The sequence below is a fragment of the Phoenix dactylifera genome, chromosome 8 (genome assembly GCF_009389715.1).
Source record: "Phoenix dactylifera cultivar Barhee BC4 chromosome 8, palm_55x_up_171113_PBpolish2nd_filt_p, whole genome shotgun sequence".
In the NCBI taxonomy this organism is placed as follows: domain Eukaryota; kingdom Viridiplantae; phylum Streptophyta; class Magnoliopsida; order Arecales; family Arecaceae; genus Phoenix; species Phoenix dactylifera.
Window position 1 is genome coordinate 19145800 of NC_052399.1, and position 18626 is coordinate 19164425.

Sequence of the window (18626 nt, forward strand, 5' to 3'; positions counted from 1 at the left end):
ATATACTCAAATCATGCGCCAATCCGGTAATAAGGATCAAATATTGTGCCATTATGTTTTGATGGCATTAATGATTTCATTTTTATTGGATATAGTAAACAGAAGAGATATTATTTTATTTATCTTTAAAAGAAAGCTTTAAGAATTCCTTCATGTTTTGAGTACCGAACGCAAGACTTTGCATAGCTTTTTCAGACTTTAAGGGCGTCCTAAAATTTTTTTATTGTTCCCATTATAGATCTCTCTCTTTCATGATAATACAAAAATTAAATTCACAATAAATTGTGGCATGAGAGACCTTCTGTATTCTTAGATTTCAGAACTGTGACTCTATTTGAAAGGAAGAATTGTGAAATGAAACTTAAAGTTGGAATTAGTCACCAAATAAATAGACTTTAAAGCTGACCAAAGAATAATTTATCGACTGTCATAAATTCCCATAAATGTTCAAACAGTTTTATTTTTTCTCGTAGACACACAGAAAAAATTGAGATTCCATTCATGGACATATCTGCAATTGATGAAAAAAAAGATGCAGTGCTTTGAAAGAAAGAAAAGCAACGGTAATGTATTAAAAAAAAGAAAGAAATTAATGTATTAAAAAATATTATCTTCCGTTACCTGTCTCCAGATATCTTATCGAGTCGTTCTATAAAAGAAGGAAGAAAGTTACTGCCCTCGCGGTTATTAAATAATCTGAAAACTAATTCGCTAACCACCCCCCGTCCTCTGCCTTTCCTCCCTGCAGTTCTTCTCTCTCTCTCTCTCCATGGGGTCGAAAGCGAGGATGGGCTTCGGTCCTCTCCTATTCCACTGCGTTCTTTTAGCACTCCTTGTGGCCTCCTCGCATGGCGTAATAGTGGGGAGTTCGAACGGGGGAGGGAGCTTGGCCGAATGCAACCTGTTCCAAGGGAGCTGGGTCTACGACGAGTCATACCCTCTCTACGACTCGGCGAGCTGTCCGTTTATCAGTAGTATCGGGTTTGACTGCCTGAAGAGCGGCCGGCCTGATAGGAAGTACCTCCAGTACAGGTGGAAGCCCGATGGTTGCGATCTCCCAAGGTTGGTTCTTACTCTTATGGTGCTATCTCTATTAATCTTGTATGAAATAAGACAATCGAGACATGGATCCGCCTTGCGTCATGTCAAAAGTTTGATAAAATCTAACCTTCTTGCATCCTACTACGCCATTTGCTTTGAACATGGGATCGTCATGCGACTTGGGATGGATCTCAATGTTCATTGCTGTGCAGATTTGATGGCGAGGATTTCTTGCAGAGAATGAGGGGAAAGACGATAACGTTCGTGGGGGATTCAATAAGTAAGAACCAGCGGGACTCGCTCGCCTGCTTGCTACATGCGGCAGTACCTAATACTTCCGTTTCTTACAGTGACCCGTCCGGTAGTGTTCACTTTAAGGTTGGTATCCCAATCTTTTTCTCTTCTTTTTTTTTTCAATTGAAGCGAGTTAATTGACTTTAATTTTTAAGAAATCATCTTTTTCTTGGGAAAGAAAGGAAGGGACATGCCACGTGAGATAAATTTTCCTAGTACTAAATATGGTACCAAACTAAATGTTCAGGACCACATGCCAGATATGGAGGAAATTTAGTGGGTGCCATGATTGGGCTCCGTAGCATTACCGACGAGCGCTAACCCCTCTGACACCAATATCTCTCACCCTTTCACTCTCTAATCAGCGGTCTTGCTGCAGGACTACAACGTCACGGTGACTCGCTTCCTCGCACAGTATCTGGTGGACATTGTCCCTGAGAAGATAGGGAGAGTCCTGAAGCTCGACTCCGTGCAACAAAATGGGCAGGACTGGCTGGGCGCAGATGTTCTCATCTTCAACTCGTTTCTTTGGTGGAACCGCAGCAATCCCGGCCGACCGTGAGATCTCACCGTCCTGATTCCTTGCGTTCCATTACCCTCAGATCAACTTCAGCAATTTTTGACGGTAGGATTTTATGGTGCAGATGGGATTATATTCAGGATGGCAACAACATACTTAATGACATGAACCGCACGGAGGCTATGGCGAAGGCTTTGAACACATGGGCCAGATGGGTGGACTCGAACATTGATCCAAACATTAAGAAGGTCTTCTACTTCGGAATTCCCCCAATCCACATGCAGTAAGTTGAGGCACCATATCCATTTGGAAGTTATCTACGAAGAAGCATAGCGTGGTTCATACTGAATATAATTAAGTTCTTGCTTGCCTTCGTCTTTTCCTTTTATTGTGTTTTTAATTGGGACAGTGGAGAGGACTGGGGCGAGCGAGGGAAGACTTGCGTCGGACAAACAGAGCCACTGATGGCGACGACGTACCCCGGAGGTCCAATTCCGCAGGAAAGCATCGTGCGGGGCGTCTTGGGAAGTATGGCGAAGCCAGTCTACTTGCTTGACATAACTTTCCTCACGCAACTCAGAAAAGATGGTCACCCGGGACGGTACAGCGGGGGTGATTGCACGCACTGGTGTCTGGCTGGAGTTCCGGATACATGGAACCTATTGCTGAATGCTGCCCTTCTTGAATGGAACTGATCAATTTCTTTTTTTTTTTTCCTCGGCAAATATATGAAAGCGGGGCAAATGAGAAGATTTTCATGTAAAATGGGGAAGAAGAAGTTTAATAACTAGAATCAGTTGCATGGGTTGTTTGCTATTTTCTTTTCTCACTAATAATTATCGTGGAATGCAAAAGTGAGACAATAAGGGCACCTTAATGGGAATATAAGTGTTTCTCAGTGCACGAATTGGTTTGCTCTTATTTTGTTCAGAAAAAAAAAGTTTGAGATGGATCGTTCATTAACAGGGCCCGACGAGAAGGACTTTTTTATCTGCCTGAATCAGCGGTCTTTAAGTTACAATCGTGGATTTTCAAAACTCGTGCTAAAATGGAGCTGATGAGATATTTATTTTTATTTTTTCTTTTATAACAAAGATGGCGCGTTAGGTATGAAGACCGGTGGGACAGATATCAATATGTGAACTTGTGGTCGCCATTCTTTCGAGCATCTGTAGCCATTCATCTGGATCCTCACGTGCATCAAATGTGTTTGATGCCAGTTTACCTAACTGACAGCCCTTCATTTTGTCAGGTTTGATTTTGTCCACAACCATAGTTAGATATATGGGTCTGTCTCAATTATTTGGAACCTGCTTTACATATCCTTATTTATCAAATGGAGCAAATTTGGATCCTCAACTGCATATCAACATCATATGTATCCATTTTGCTCTGATTATATTAAAATGGTATAAGTATGTATTATACGCGCTGCACAAAGCCTATGATTTTATGATACATGGGTCCGAGGCCTATTGAGAATGAATCCATTCTCCTACATTTTCTTGGCATTCTTAGTATTTTTTAGAAACCAGCCAAATTGGTTCTTTTCTACTTTTTATATAAAAAAAGAATATCAAACAAAAGCCCCTTAATATATTTAAACTAAAATCGATTTATTGTTTATGAGCTTCACAAATCATCTTTTATTTTATTATTAATCATATATATGGCCGATAAGTTAAGATTTAAATGGTTTGGGACAGTGAGGACGATAATTTCTGACCTGACCCATTTACTCGGCCCATATGGTCCAACTTGTCAGGCTCAGCCAATTGCGGCTTGCTAATAGGTCGAGTCAACTTTGAGTTAGAGCCCCTAAACCCATTGGATCATATCACCATTGAAGGATGGTTGCGGTCGCCATCGGTGCTGACCCAAACCGCTTTCTCCCAAGATTCCATGCCAACGTTATGCGCGGTTAAGAAATTCTATAGGAAGACTGGTTTCAAGTCACCGTACCTGATGACCCAAACCGCTTCCTACCGAGTTTCCATGCCAACGTTATGCAGGGTTAAGAACTTCTAGGCACCCTCAAAGTATCTTTCTTTTCTTGAAAAAATTGAGATTGTTCTAAAACTATCGATTTCTTTTCTCATAGGAGTTTGAAAATAAGAAGAAGAAGAAGAACTATTGGTAACTATTGAAGGCAAAATTTGTCTCAAAAATTCAATGCGCGTAGGTTAAAGGAAGAAAACGCAGCAGTTTTATGAACGCCTCCTGACTTCCACCAAAAGAAGCTCGAGATGAAGCCATTCTTTTACGTCAAACTTGACGTTCACATTCCGCAACTTACCTTCTCTTGCGAAACTCAGGTCAGGCCAAAAATGAGAAACCAACACGAGACAGACAGGCGTCTACATAAGCAACTGGTGAATGTATCCCTTTAAGGCCCCAAGACTCATCCCCGTCGCTTTTCGTCAGAAATCTCTTCCTTCCTTCGTTTCTTTCCTTGGCCTCTCCTCTCCAGTCTCTCCTCGTGCTCTCCCTCCATGGGATCCAAGGCGCAAATGCGCTGTGTTCCTCTCCTACTCCGCTGCGTTTCTTTCGCCCTCGTGGCCTCTTCGTGGGGCGCGACGGTGGCCAGATTGAACCCGCCCGCGTGCGATCTGTTCGATGGGAGCTGGGTCTACGACTCGTCCTACCCTCTCTACGACTCAGCGAGTTGTCCCTTCATCCGCCGCGAGTTCGATTGCCTCAAGTATGGCCGCCCCGATATGATGTACCTCAAGTACAGGTGGAATCCCAATGGCTGCGACCTCCCAAGGTGAGTCACCAATCCTTTCTCCCCCCTTCCTTCTCACATCTCTCCTTCCAATACGGGAGTCTGAGGATGGTGTCTTAGATTTGATGGTCGAGACTTATTGAGGAGGTGGAGAGGAAAGAAGATAATGTTCGTGGGTGACTCGTTAAGCTTGAATCAGTTCGACTCGCTCCTGTGCCTTCTTCACGCGGCCGTGCCCAATGGCAGGACAAGATCTAACAGAACCGACGCCCTCACCACCGTCACATTTGAGGTTGGTATTTCTGTCTCTGCTCCAGTCTAAGATTCATGCCACTTTATTTGTTAATAAATGTTGCCAGAGGTCCCACATGTAGTGCCGGGATTAATCATTAGGTTTATTGTGGGATGGTAACGCTAGCTGGACTCGATTCTCGAACAGGGATCCCAATCATGGGATTGGCAAATATTGACCCAACTTACCCTTGTTCTTTTTGATGTCCCCGCCTTATTCCGAGTGCTGTGATATATTCTTTTGCTTGTGAATTGTTATGATGGTATTGTTTATTAAGGGCCCCTATGGTATCATGTGGCCCGGCCTCAACCGATTCTAGAGAAAGAGATCCATCCATGTTCGCCGTCCTATTGTTGAAGAATACTTCCAAGCCACGGGGCTCTATCATTTGTGAGGAAATAAGCTTCGTTGTCTTCGTTTCATGTTGAATTTAGCTTGCTAGCTTATGGATGCAACTTCTATTTCTATCGTCTCTCCTTCTCTTTTTTTCTGTGCCGTTATTCTGTGGCTGGGACCATCCTTGTAATTAGCTAGCTGGGTTTTTCCCATGGAAAAAGTCCGATCATGTGTCGAGTTGGCTGGCTCGACCCTTCGCACCCGTCAATTTTTTCGCTCTTTTCTTTGTCTCTTCCTCCCTTCAGTTTTTTCTTCTTGTGGTCTTCCCTTTTACACTTTTTTTCTTTTTTCTTCCATGCTTTGCATCCATCAAAGCTGGTGAAAACAAATTAGAAAAACATTACATGGTGTGAGAATCCGTGCGGGCGTGTGTTTAGTCCTACATCAGTTATTTGCTGGATAGATTTTGGGTACTTATACAGAATCAATGAATCCAAATAATAACTTCCGGCTAGCCATTTTGGGTGAGATTATAGGTTGTTACAAATGGTATCAGAGCGGATCCGGCCAATAACCTATGTGGACTAGGGGACACTGCAGCACGGATCCATTGGGGCTGACCACGGACCAATCGTGATGTGTGTGATTAGATATGAATGGATTTGAACCCTTAGTCTGACGAGGACATCAGGGCTTGAACGAGGGGAGTATGTGAGGACCCGTGCGGGCGTGTGTTTAGTCCCACATCAGTTATTCGCTGGGTAGATCTTAGGTAGGGGAGTATGTGAGGACCCGTGCGGGCGTGTGTTTAGTCCCACATCAGTTATTCGCTGGGTAGATCTTGGGTACTTATACAGGATCAAGGAATCCAAATAATAACTTCCAGCTAGCCATTTTGGGTGAGGTCCTAGGTTGTTACACATGGTCAATCTAACAAAAACTAAATCGTATTCAACAAGCCACTCCCATAAATTTAGGTCCCTAAATGCTTCATCCTAGTGATGTTTCTAGAGAAATTAATTTACGACGTTTCCTTTCATAATAAACAGTAGTTACAAGTTTGAGAATGCAATACACTGAATCTTATTTTCACTGCTTTAGCCTATATTAGCCGAGCAGTCAAGATTAACCAATAATTATAAGTTTTGAAAATGTGATATACTAGAAGAATCTTATTTTAATTGTTTTCGCCTATATCAGCAATCAGAACTAAACTATAAAGTGTTCCATAAGTTTGCATGTTCTGATTTATAGCTTCTACTAAATTTCGCCTTCTAAGCATGTAATTTGCATGGACAAGATCAAGAACCTCGACAAATTCTTTTTGAGTTGAAGCTCTACCGTATGCATTGATGTGTTGCTAGAGTTTTAGAGAGAATGTTATATGTTTAGCGAACCATTTTGTAAGGCAAATCTCATAAATAATTAATTTGTCACATGCTTTTTGTTGCCGCAAGATTCGCTAAGCCCATTAGAGATTTCTAGAATTTTTTTTTTAAAAAAAAGCAATTGATATAATACTCGTAAAAACTGTGTGACACTTCAATTATGCCATGGAATTTGTCCATATATTGGGCTTTGCTTTTGGGGAGGGAAAGGTGTGGTGAAATAGTATACTATATATGATACAACTAAAAAGATCACATGTTACTAGTGGACAACATCCTCCTTCAGTCTAAAAGGATGAGTACGTTTATGTTTGGAAAAGAAATCAGCTTCTAGGTGGCAATGCAAAACTTATTTGTCCTAGTTACCAAACTTTGGAAATGAAACTGAATGTATTTATTTACAAATTAAGTGGCATAGAATCTTTTTTTTATCATTCTAATACTGAATACGAATAGTCTAGCATGCCAATCTCGTGAATTCTACCTCAAATTGTTCAACTAAGTTAGCCTTTGACAAATTTTGCTCAGAGGAAGAAAAGTAGTATCAGAAATGTCGAGCTGACCACACCAAGTTTAATGAATTGCGATCCACTGTTGTGCGTACGGATGCACCAGCGAGTTATTATACCTGATTTCACATTTTCCACAATTTAAAACACACACACCTTGCTATCATTATCCTACTGCAAGTCGGTCATAAAAAATATATACTCAAATCATGCACCAATCCGGAACTAATGATAAAATATCGAGCCATCATGTGTTGATGGCATGAATGATTTCATTTTTATTGGATATAATAAACAGAAGAGATATTATTTTATTTATCTTTGAAAGAAAGCTTTAAGTACTCCTTCATGTTTTGAGTACGGAAATTTGATCATTAGTTTGAACTAGTTTTCTGCTCTCTTTTTTCTCCCACGGAAAGGGAATGTTAATGGTTACCATCCCTTATTTGATTAACTTAATAAATGTAATCATATTTTTAAAATATATTTTTAACAATAAAAGAAGAACCTTCCTAGGCATGCTTTTTCATCTTTCTAGAAAAATGATACAGACTGCTGCCAACCTTGGGACCTAATTTTAGATGAATTTGTATATGGAAAAAAAAAGGGACTTGGAGCTAAATTTTTTTACAAAAGTGCATTGATTTGCATTTATTTTTTTTACAAAAATGTCGCAACGATCTACTGATATCTTTGATTTTTAGAACCCAAGACTTCGCATAGCTTTTTCAGACTTCAAGAGCGTCCTATTTAAAACAAATAAAAGAAAAGATAAAGGACTTTGAAATGCTTAATGCAAAGCACCCAAGTCAGCATCTGTTGCCTGGTGCGATAATTCAGGTCTTTAAATATACCTTCTAAATTTAATAGTTAAGAGCAATACTTAATGTGCCTTCTCTTCAGAACAACCACCAGTTCCAATTGGCTATGGTAGGTTAGGGCTCATTATAAATACTCAAGATTTATGGAGCAAATAACTGATATGGGACTAAATATACATCCATACGGGTCATTATAAGATCCGATTAAATTTGAAACTATTCTTGATTTGGAAGTGGATCAATTCAGTCCATTTAGAGCTCGAAGTAGAGGGGGCCCAGATTAATATTCTGTTAATTTTCTAACATTGGCTTTTGCCCAGAGAATCAGCTAACATTGGGATGGTTGCAGGACTATAAGGTGACGGTGATGTACTACATCACCCATTATCTGGTGGACGTTGTGAGAGAGAAGATTGGACGGGTTCTTAAGCTCGACTCCATCGAAGGTGGTCGAGTGTGGCTCCGCGCCGACGTGCTCATCTTCAACACATGGCATTGGTGGCCTACCAGGGGACCCGCCCAGGCGTGAGAACGCCATCCAATCCCCCCATTAATTTCTTTCACTTTGCTTACAATTAACCATAAGATTTTCACTCTTTTTTTTGGAGCTAAACCATGGGAGGACTTCGTGGCGGTGCAGATGGGATTTTATTCAGGACGGCCGCAAGATAGTTAAAGACATGGACCGCACAGTGGCTTTCTCCAAGGCACTCGCCACATGGGCCAGATGGGTGGACTCCAGCATCATTCCAGCCACAACCAAAGTCTTCTACCAGGGAATCTCTCCATCCCATTACCAGTAAGTCACAGCAGAATTTTGCTTGTTAATTATCCATAATTAAAGACATAGTTAAATATCCTTTTAGTTTTATAGATTTTTTTTTTTTTTTTGGCATGAATATCCTTCTAAAACATCAAACTCGCATGAATACCCTCTCCAAATTTATATTTCTTTCTCTATCTTATAAAATACTAGTTTTGCACAAATGCTCCTAATATAATAGTTCTTCTTACACTGTTGATAAAAACTATATTTATTTTAATTATAAATAAAATAGATTTTTAAAATTATTTTTGCTTGCATAAATGTTTCTCTTTAAACACATACCAATTAATAATATTTTAATCATTTTAATTTGAAACCGTTAATTTTTTAACGGAGTTAGATGGTATGCGTATATATAAAAAATAAAAATAACAAAACAAATATTTTACGAGGGTATATATATAAATATTTATTTTTAAGAGATATATATCTAAAATTTGATATTTAGCCGGATATTTATGTAAAAAAAACTTTAGTTTTGTTCTTTCTATCCATGTCCCTGCTCCTAATAATTAATACCTCATTCACATTTTAACCCCCAACCCCCCCCCCCCCCCCAAAAAAAAAAAAAACTTCGCTCATATTGAATGAGAATGATGGGAATGTGGCTGAGGGTACGCGATAGTGTACTTTTTTTTATTTTTTGGCTGTGATGTTGATTAACTTTAATTACCAGCTTTTGTTGCAAGCCAATCTTTATATTTATTGTCTTTAACAACTAGCGTGTGATTATTTGGGAACTAGTGGAGAGGATTGGGGGGCGTCGTACAAGGAAAGTTGTTCGAGGCAATCAGAGCCATTGAACGCATCAACTTATCCCGGAGGTCCAGCGCCACAAGAAGCAATCGTGAAGAATGTTTTGAGCACCATCTCGAAGCCAGTGTATTTGCTGGACATAACCTTCCTCTCACAGCTCAGGAAAGATGCTCACCCGTCAAAGTATGATGGAGTCGGCTTCCAAAATGACTGCAGCCATTGGTGTCTTCCGGGCCTTCCGGACACGTGGAACCAGCTCATGTATGCAGCTGTTATGAGATAAGAGTTAGGTAGCATTTAGGACTTTCTTGAGATTAAATAGGTGGGGAAAGGAATTCATTTATTGAAAAGAATAATGGTACAAATTATATTTCTCAAATAGAATAATGGATCAATTTGTGTCATTTATATGTATCCGCTCGCTCTTCCTTGAAATTGCTAATAAAGTATTTGAACATGAAATTGATGTACATTGTCCCTCATGACTTCATTAGTGTGATTTAATAATCGCTAATTTGTAATGGGGCTGGAAAATTATGAGGAATCCCCAAAGGCATGTGATTAAGAGGTTTGGGTCGTATCTTCTGCACAGAAGAATGATTCACCTTCTTTTGTAACTTTAATAGTTGGATGCGAACCAACGTTAAATTCATGAAAGATACAACCCGAACCCATGATTTAGTTGGTTGTACGCTGAAAAGAAAAATCATGTTAACAGACCAATAATAGCAAAAAGATTCTCTCAAAATATACTCAATGAATAGGAGACAAAATGTGCCACCTCATGAAGCTAGTAAAGTTTTTAATAGTTGGATGTGGTAACCTCGGACTAAATTTCAGAGAGACATACATACATTTAGAGAATAGTTTATATATATAAAAAAGAATAATTTACAAAAATATACATACAAATAGTAAATTTACAAGAATATCCATATAAGTTTAGATATTTATAAGAATATATATGCAAAAAGAATAATTTATAAGAGTAAATGCATAAATAATAAATTTGAAAATATATATATATATATATATATATATATATATATATATATATATATATATATATAATTTGAGATATTTGTAAAAATATACATGCACAAAATTCTTCCACTTATTTGATGTCGAGCTTATTGAGAGATAAACACAACATTTGTTTCTTGAAAGAAAATTATAGATATCTCTATCATAAAAACATGAAATAAATTCACAATAAATCATGACCATATCTAAAAGGACAAATTGTGAAATAAAACTTAAAGTAGGGGTAAGTCTCCAAATAAATAGACCTGAAAGCTGATCGGAGAAGATTTTATCGGCTTCTATAAATTTCCATAAATGTTCAATCAATCTTTATTCTTCTAGATCTTATGGAAATTCCTCGTAGATACAAAAAATTGAGAGTCCATGCAGATTTGCTCGAAAGTATACTGCATCCATGGACATATCTGCAATTGATGAAAAAAAGATGTAGTTCTTGCACGACAAAAGAAAGGAATTATTAAGGCATAAATTATATATTTCCTGTTACCTGTCTCCGGCTATCTTTAACTGAATCCAGTCATGCTATAAAAACAAAGGAAGAGAGTTACCGCCCTCGTGGTTATAAATGACCTGATACCTGATAGCTAATTCATCAACAACCTCACGTTCTTTGCCTTTCCTCCCTGCGGTCTTTCTCTCTTTCTCTCTATGGGGTCCAAAGCGAGGATAGGCTTCGGTCCTCTCCTATTCCACTGCGTTCTTTTAGCACTCCTTGTGGCCTCCTCGCATGGCGTAATAGTGGGGAGTTCGAAAGGGGGATCAGGGAGCTTGGCCCGGTGCAACCTGTTCCAAGGGAGCTGGGTCTACGACGAGTCATACCCTCTTTACGACTCGGCGAGTTGTCCGTTAATTAGTGCAACCTATTTCGATTGCCGGAAGAGTGGCCGGCCCGATACGAAGTACCTCAAGTACAGGTGGAAGCCCGATGGCTGTGAGCTCCCGAGGTTGGCTCGTAACCTTTTATGCTATCTCAATCAATCTTCTTTGAAATAAATTGTTAATGCCTAATATAATATATTTGTTTGGATATCATGCATGAAATATACAATTGAGTGTTGTTGCTTATGCTGTGTGTTTAGCTTACCTTTTAGTTAAAAGTAAATCATAGATTAGATTTTAGAAATTGATATCTAATCTTCTTGCGTTGAATTGAGTTACTTGGGATGGATCTAAATGTTCATTGGTGCAATGTTTGTGTAGATTCAATGGCAAGGATTTCATGGAGAGAATGCGGGGGAAGACGATAATGTTCGTGGGGGATTCAATAAGTTTGAATCAGCGGGACTCGCTCCTCTGTTTGCTGCATGCGGCAGCACCCAATGCTAAGTTTAAAAGGTCCTATAAAAGCCCGGTCACTAGTTATAGAATTGAGGTTCGTATCCCAGTTTTTTTTTGCACTTTTGTTTTAAATCAAAGATTCACTTGACTTTAATTTAGAAGAATCTTTCTTTTCTTGAGAAAGAAAAGGACATGCCACGTAAAATAAATTCTCCATGTCTTGACATCTATAGATAAACCATTCTCTCTGAAGGGAGGAGTGTCACCCTGTTGCACTGCCTAATTTACGCTCATCGAAGATATACTGCATGTCATTATGGTGCAACATACCCAAAATACTTAATCCAAAATTCTGGCAGAGCCGAAACATGGTACAACAAAAAAGTTCCAAGACCGCATGTCACCAAGAATTACTGCTGTACACCAATATACTTTGAATTGGGATTGCGGGCATTAAGTTGACAGCAGAATTTTGTACCATCATAAATAGTTGCCATATCATTCATCTTAGAGACAGATAGCTTTAATTTATCCCGGCGTCACGGAGACAAGTGAGCTGCCTACCGTTCGATATGACTCGTTTTTCACACCCTTTTGTCTGCTAAATAGATTTATGGTTACAGGACTACAACATCACAGTGTCACGTTGCCTCGCACAGTATCTGGTGGACATTGTCCCTGGGAAGATAGGGAATGTCCTGAGGCTGGACTCCGTGCAACAAAATGGGCAAATATGGCTTGGCGCAGATGTTCTCATCTTCAACTCGTTCCTCTGGTGGAACCGCACCAATCCCGGCCGACCGTGAGATCCCACCATCCTGATCTCGTACGTTCCATCACTCTCAGATCTGCTTCAGCAATTTTTGACCCTAGGATTGCATGGTGCAGATGGGACTATATTCAGGATGGCAACGAGATACTTAAAGACATGAACCACACGGAGGCTATGGCGAAGGCTTTGAACACATGGGCCAGATGGGTGGATTCCAACATTGATCCAAAGACAAAGAAGGTCTTCTACTTCGGACTTCCCCCAAGACACATGTCGTAAGTTACGGCCCCATATCCATTTGGAAGTTGTCTACGAAGAAGCATAGCATGGTTCATACCGAATATAATTAAGTTCTTGCTTTCCTTAATTCGTCTTTTCCTTTTATTGTGGTTTTAATTGGGACAGCGGAGAGAACTGGGGCGAGCGAGGGAAGACTTGCGTCGGACAAACAGAGCCACTGATGGCGAGGACGTACCCGGGAGGTCCAATTCCGCAGGAAAGCATGGTGCGGAGCGTCTTGGGAAGTATGGCGAAGCCAGTCTACTTGCTTGACATAACTTTCCTCACGCAACTCAGAAAAGATGGTCACCCGGGACGGTACAGCGGGGGTGATTGCACGCACTGGTGTTTAGCTGGAGTTCCGGATACATGGAACCTATTGCTGAATGCCGCCCTTCTTGAATGGAACTGAGATTATTCCCTCAAGAAAGAATGTAAATGGGATGTTTTTTCTTCCTTAGAAATAATTAGAGTGACATGAATAAGTGGTGTCATGTTAGAATGGGGGGTTAAAGTTTAATTATTAGAATCAGCTACATTTGGTTAATTATACATTGTACCGTTGAACTCTATCATCATGAATTCCTATTGTGTTAATTGTACCATGGTCTGATTCTTGTTTTATGAGTTGACTGGCTTGATGGGCCAAAGTAGATTGACTCGAATCGTCGGATGCTGTTATTTAGTCGACTCTGTCTGTCTTGCACACGACTGTTGTCAGCTACCATTGGACCCATAATTGATAACCCCTGATCTATTAATTTTTTTTTATTGGATATATATATTTTAATCTGATGGATTGAGTTGTGTTGTGCTAATCGATTCGAACAATTGGACGTTGTCATCTAGCTGGTCTCGTATATTTTTCTATATGAATCTATTTTCATAGTTGGCCCTGGTTTTGTATGGGCTGCAGCATCTGGGCAGGAAGAAGTCCAACAAAATCTTACACTCTAATTTGTAAATTGAGATAAGACCCTGACCTTTTATTTTTAATTTTTAATTAAAAATATAGAGAATATAGGTAATTCAAATAATAGAACTCTAAAATTTGGTAATTACAGGATAATTGATTTGTTAATATGGCAAGTGATTGATAGGAGATAAGTTGGTGTTATATTGATATCAAATTGACTGAACATGTTAGGTGTGGATTGGTAGCGTTGTAGCTGTGTTGGATTCCGATAGAGGTAACAATTCTTGTACCTGGTCACCAGTTATATATATATAGGTGCGCATGCGTGTTTATTGGTTTGTACCATTGGATTTGCATTATGAGATTTAAATCGATAAATTTGGTTTGGCCTATGATGACATATTTTCTATGATTCCAATATAAATATATTTGTATAGTTATTATATGTGTCAAATATTAGAAACATGAATATGTGAACAAAGATATCTTGAATTTGAAAAGAATTCCTTGTATAAAGTGGTTTGGTAAGAGTGATATATAAATCTGACAAACAAAATATGGTTTGGACTAATCTCATCATGGGATAGTATTTACGAGCTTATGCATAGGATAGTCTCCACGAGCTTATGTATGGGACAACACCCATGGTCTTGACGCATGGGGATAGCCTCCACGATCTTATGCGTATGGTAGCATCGATGGGCTGACGTGTGGAATTTTGGCAGTCTTGGACTGGGTTATAATCTTAGTTAGTCCAAAGCCGAAAGATAGTTGATAAGAAACTTGAAAATCAAGTTAACGAGAAACAGATGACATGATATAAGAAACTATTATTGAACAATTGGTTACATTCGAAATGTATGTATGTATGTATGTATGTATGTATGTATGTATGCATGCATGCATGCATGCATGTATGTATGTGTGTGTGTTTGTTTGTGGGTGTTTGTATATATATGTATGTATGTGATTCTTTGAATAGATGATAATGAGAATCTATATGCATATTATTTATATTTGCTTTCTGAGTATTAATAGATATTCATTTTATTAGGTATTACTAATTGATTATTTTTTTATTATTTATGGTGTAGCGGTTTGGGATTTTTACAGGGCTGTAAAGCTCACAACCCCTTTCCTCTTTTTCTTTTTCAGAGTTGCAGGTTGCATAGTATATGGCTATGGTTGAGATCACAGGTGGAGGGGATAATTAGATAAAGCATCACTGATACTGGTTGGATAATTAAATTTTGTAATTAGATAAAGCATCACTGATACTGGTTGGATAATTAAATTAGTTATAAATTGAGATCATTGTTGATTACTGATATTGAGGTTGTATTAAATTTTCATGTCTAGTATATTCTTTAGGGCTTTGTCCTAAAGGGCTCGTTTGGTTCGCGGGAAGCATTTTTCCTCATAGGAATATGATTTCTAGAAAACAAATTTCTAGGAAGATGATACCTAGGAAAGTATTTTTGGCATGTTTGGTTGATTATGAAAGTGACAAATTTTCAAAGTGCTTATGTTTGGTTGGCCATCCACCTTCCTGAGAAAGTTATGTATAATTTCTATTATGCCCTTAATTAAAAATTAGGTCTTTAATGCCTCTTTAATGCTGAAGGGCCTTTTTGGGAAAAAGTAAAAATGGAGTGATTCCTGTCTCATGCCATGTTTCTCATGGAAAAGAATTTTCCATGAAATGTGGGAATTATATTCCCATGGGAATACAACTTTTCCGTCTCTCTCCTTTGGAACTCTAACCAAATAAGAGGTATCTCATTACTTTTTCGTTGACCACACTTTCTCCCCTTATTTTTCCATGAACCAAACGAGCCCAAAGAGTGTGCGGTCATGTCATGTGTCTGGATTAAGGTGCTGGGTTCAGAGCATGACAATGGGTGTGTCCCAGCTTAAATTTGAAGGAAAGCATTATAAGGATAGCAATTGAAGTGATGAACAATAGCACAATGAACAAGCTCCTCCTAAGTGAAAGAGATTTGTTTCCTCTTTTCAGTCAAATGGGTTAGTTTGATGTACTACTGAAAATATATAGGGGTTTTATGCAAAATTTTCAGGAATAATTTCAGTCAACATAATGATCGGTAAATATACATACAGTTAATAAATACCCCAAACAACAAGAGATAAACAAGTAATATTCATCCAATCAAAGAAAATTAGATTTTTTCAATCTCTAAAAAAGAGACAAAATAAAGTTCTTTAGTTTCAGTAGATATAACAATTTCTTAGTTTTGAGAAATTCTGAGTCACAAAGGATATAAAGTTTACTCTTGACTTGTTATCCTATCCTAATACAATCAGAAAAAAAATATTCCTACAAAGAAACTCATGTAGCCAGAAAAATTCACCCTGTCGTGCCAACGAAAATAGAAGTTTCTTCATCAACATTTTTGATTTGGTTATTCATTTGAAGTGAGCAATTTATTAATGAGATGGTAGAGTTTTAAAACAGCAAGGGAAAATATTTCTTGAGGATGTTTAAAAGAATTTTGTGAGCAAAGATGGCTCTTCACCGTCGGTGGACAAACGCCTACGGCCGCATGCTGGACCAGAGCCAACCTTTAGAAAGCCTTGCCTGTGGATGGACTGCGAGGCCATGTTCCAAGCAATAAATGGGCCGAGCCCACCTTAGCCACTGTCTGGGCTGTGCAAGTGTGGCGGATAAGGAGGCCTAGTTTTCTGATTTTTGTAATTAGATTTTTTGCATGGATACCTTTCTAAATATCGAATTTTACATGAATACCCTTCCAAAATTGATATTTGCATGTATACCCTCATAAAACACTTGTTTTGCCATTTTATTTTTTTTTATTTTTGTTTTTGCATTTGTACCCACGCCATCTAACGCCGTCAAAAAATTAAAGGTTTCAAATTAAAATGATTAAAATACTCTTAATAAGTAGATGTGTAAAAAAAATATTTATAAGGCAATCACGATGAAACAAAAAAGTAATTTTAAAATTTTATTTTTTAATTAAAATAAATATAGTTTTTATTAACGGTGTTAGAAGAACCGTTATATTAGAGACATTTGTGCAAAAATAGTGTTTTATAAGGGTAGAGAAATAAATATAAATTTTAATGGGGTATTTACGCAAATTTGAATTTTTAGAAGGGTATTCATGCAAAAAACTCTTTGCAATTTTGTTTGATCTCTACATTGCAACCTGATCAACCCAAGAGTATCAGTGTTTAGAAAACTTCTCATAAATGGTATCAAATTTTGATGCATAAAAAAACATCTTCTTATTCTATCGAGTTGGATTTGGATCTAATTCCTTTGTTAATGTAATAGTGTTATGGTTTAATACATGCATATCATGATATTGCTGCCGAATGCAGCAGATGATTGAGCTATAAATTGCTAAATAGGAATATTTAAATAATTATTAAATATTTTTTTGGTACATAATAATTAGATAACTTTTTGAGAAATATAATATATAACATTAAGCAAGAAAATATTTAAGTCATACAAGTGTTCATTAACATGAATATCCAACTTTGCTTTATCTCAATATTTACTAGAAGGTTAATTAGCAATAATGCTGGCTTGCTGAGCTGACTAGTAGTTGTATCCAAAACTTGGTTTGATCCTACCTTCATTTGGATTGTGAAATTAGGATGTTCTGCAGCAACACAGGATCTCACAATAAAAAGACTAGTTGGAAGGTATTATTTGAATTCTTTGATTTTGTATAAGTACCCAAAATCTATCCAGTGCATAGCCGATACGGACTAAATATCTCCATCGTTTGAGCCCTAGTGTTCTCGCCAGACTAAGAGTTCAAATCAAACCACAAATAATGTTATATACCCATGGTCGGTTAGTTCCAGTAGATTGATGCTGTAGTATCTCCTAGTCTGCATAGGCTATGGATCGGGTTTACCCTGATACTATTTATAACAACCTAGGATTTTATCCAAAAAGGTTAGCTAGGAGGTATTATTTAATTTTTTTGATCTTGTATAAGTATCTAAAATCTCTCTAGTGCAAAGCTGATGTGAGACTAGACACACGTATGTATGATTCTCATATGTTTGGAAAGGGCTATTATTATGTAATCTATAATATATATAAAATTGATAGTTTTGAAATTAAGAAATATCATTTCTTGATTCCATCTCACATTTTACATTGAGAATATGGAAAAAAAAACCCTAAATTATCCTACTAATTTTCTCTCTCATGCAATCCAACTCTCTTTATAAAATTCCGAGATAGATTGGATGTTATCTCTCTCTCTCTAATTCGACTCTCACATTAGATTCATTGATTCAACTCCTGCACCGAGTAAATTTTATCGCTTCTCTTCTCTTCCCTCCAAAGTGTGCTTGGTTATTAGTATATTACTTACCGTTTCTTCTGCCAAGAAAAAGTTCAGCAATCTTATAGCAAGAATTACTTAGAGAAGCCAATGATGAAAGCTGAAGGATAAGCTCCCTCCCCATTAAACTCGCAGCCTTTTTTACTTTTCTATACTTTTTAATTCCCAGTGGACCCCAAAAGGCACATGCTTCAGACATTTGGCAATTAATAAGATTAACTTTATGTGGAGACAAAGGAATCTTGAACAAAGACTTGGACAGGAGCGTTGAGGCGAGGGTGGCTTTTCCTCCCGGAAAAGCCATCCAACAATCCCAGCAATCATTCTGGGGTGAGAAACATATGGCCCAAACCCAACTTGGACCAAGAATGTCCTGACTTCCAATTACGGTCCTTCGTGATTGGCACAAAAGTCGTAATTGAATGGGATCCATTAGCCACATTGGCTAGTGCATCCACCGAACACTTCCAATTACAG

General features: G+C 38.1%; 3 protein-coding genes across 3 annotated transcripts; all 3 read left to right on the forward strand.

The window, feature by feature from the left end:
- The first annotated feature begins 715 nt into the window (after window positions 1-715).
- On the forward strand, window positions 716-2758 carry LOC103702997 (protein trichome birefringence-like 42). The gene is made up of 5 exons (XM_008785680.4): window positions 716-1062; window positions 1254-1419; window positions 1715-1893; window positions 1980-2138; window positions 2265-2758. Exons 1-5 carry the CDS (start codon window positions 770-772, stop codon window positions 2548-2550), a joined length of 1083 nt encoding a protein of 360 aa, XP_008783902.1. The 5' UTR covers window positions 716-769; the 3' UTR covers window positions 2551-2758.
- Window positions 2759-4240: 1482 nt separating this feature from the next.
- On the forward strand, window positions 4241-9990 carry LOC103702998 (protein trichome birefringence-like 38). Its single transcript, XM_008785681.4, has 5 exons — window positions 4241-4622; window positions 4701-4872; window positions 8276-8451; window positions 8567-8725; window positions 9497-9990. Exons 1-5 carry the CDS (start codon window positions 4348-4350, stop codon window positions 9789-9791), a joined length of 1077 nt encoding a protein of 358 aa, XP_008783903.2. The 5' UTR covers window positions 4241-4347; the 3' UTR covers window positions 9792-9990.
- Window positions 9991-11477: 1487 nt separating this feature from the next.
- Window positions 11478-13382, forward strand: LOC103703050 (protein trichome birefringence-like 42). The gene is made up of 4 exons (XM_039129607.1): window positions 11478-11496; window positions 12440-12632; window positions 12719-12877; window positions 13008-13382. Exons 1-4 carry the CDS (start codon window positions 11478-11480, stop codon window positions 13291-13293), a joined length of 657 nt encoding a protein of 218 aa, XP_038985535.1. The 3' UTR covers window positions 13294-13382.
- The last annotated feature ends 5244 nt before the right edge of the window (window positions 13383-18626 follow it).

Excerpts from the sequence above, each read along its gene's own strand:
- LOC103703050 (XM_039129607.1), top strand. Across the intron at positions 12,633-12,718 it reads CGCACCAATCCCGGCCGACC|ATGGGACTATATTCAGGATG; the intron begins GTGAGATCCCAC and ends TGCATGGTGCAG. Across the intron at positions 12,878-13,007 it reads CTTCCCCCAAGACACATGTC|CGGAGAGAACTGGGGCGAGC; the intron begins GTAAGTTACGGC and ends TAATTGGGACAG.
- LOC103702998 (XM_008785681.4), top strand. The coding sequence starts at position 4,348 with ATGGGATCCAAGGCGCAAATGCGCTGTGTTCCTCTCCTACTCCGCTGC. Across the intron at positions 8,452-8,566 it reads ACCAGGGGACCCGCCCAGGC|ATGGGATTTTATTCAGGACG; the intron begins GTGAGAACGCCA and ends GTGGCGGTGCAG. Across the intron at positions 8,726-9,496 it reads ATCTCTCCATCCCATTACCA|TGGAGAGGATTGGGGGGCGT; the intron begins GTAAGTCACAGC and ends TTTGGGAACTAG.
- LOC103702997 (XM_008785680.4), top strand. The coding sequence starts at position 770 with ATGGGGTCGAAAGCGAGGATGGGCTTCGGTCCTCTCCTATTCCACTGC. Across the intron at positions 1,894-1,979 it reads CGCAGCAATCCCGGCCGACC|ATGGGATTATATTCAGGATG; the intron begins GTGAGATCTCAC and ends TTTATGGTGCAG. Across the intron at positions 2,139-2,264 it reads ATTCCCCCAATCCACATGCA|TGGAGAGGACTGGGGCGAGC; the intron begins GTAAGTTGAGGC and ends TAATTGGGACAG.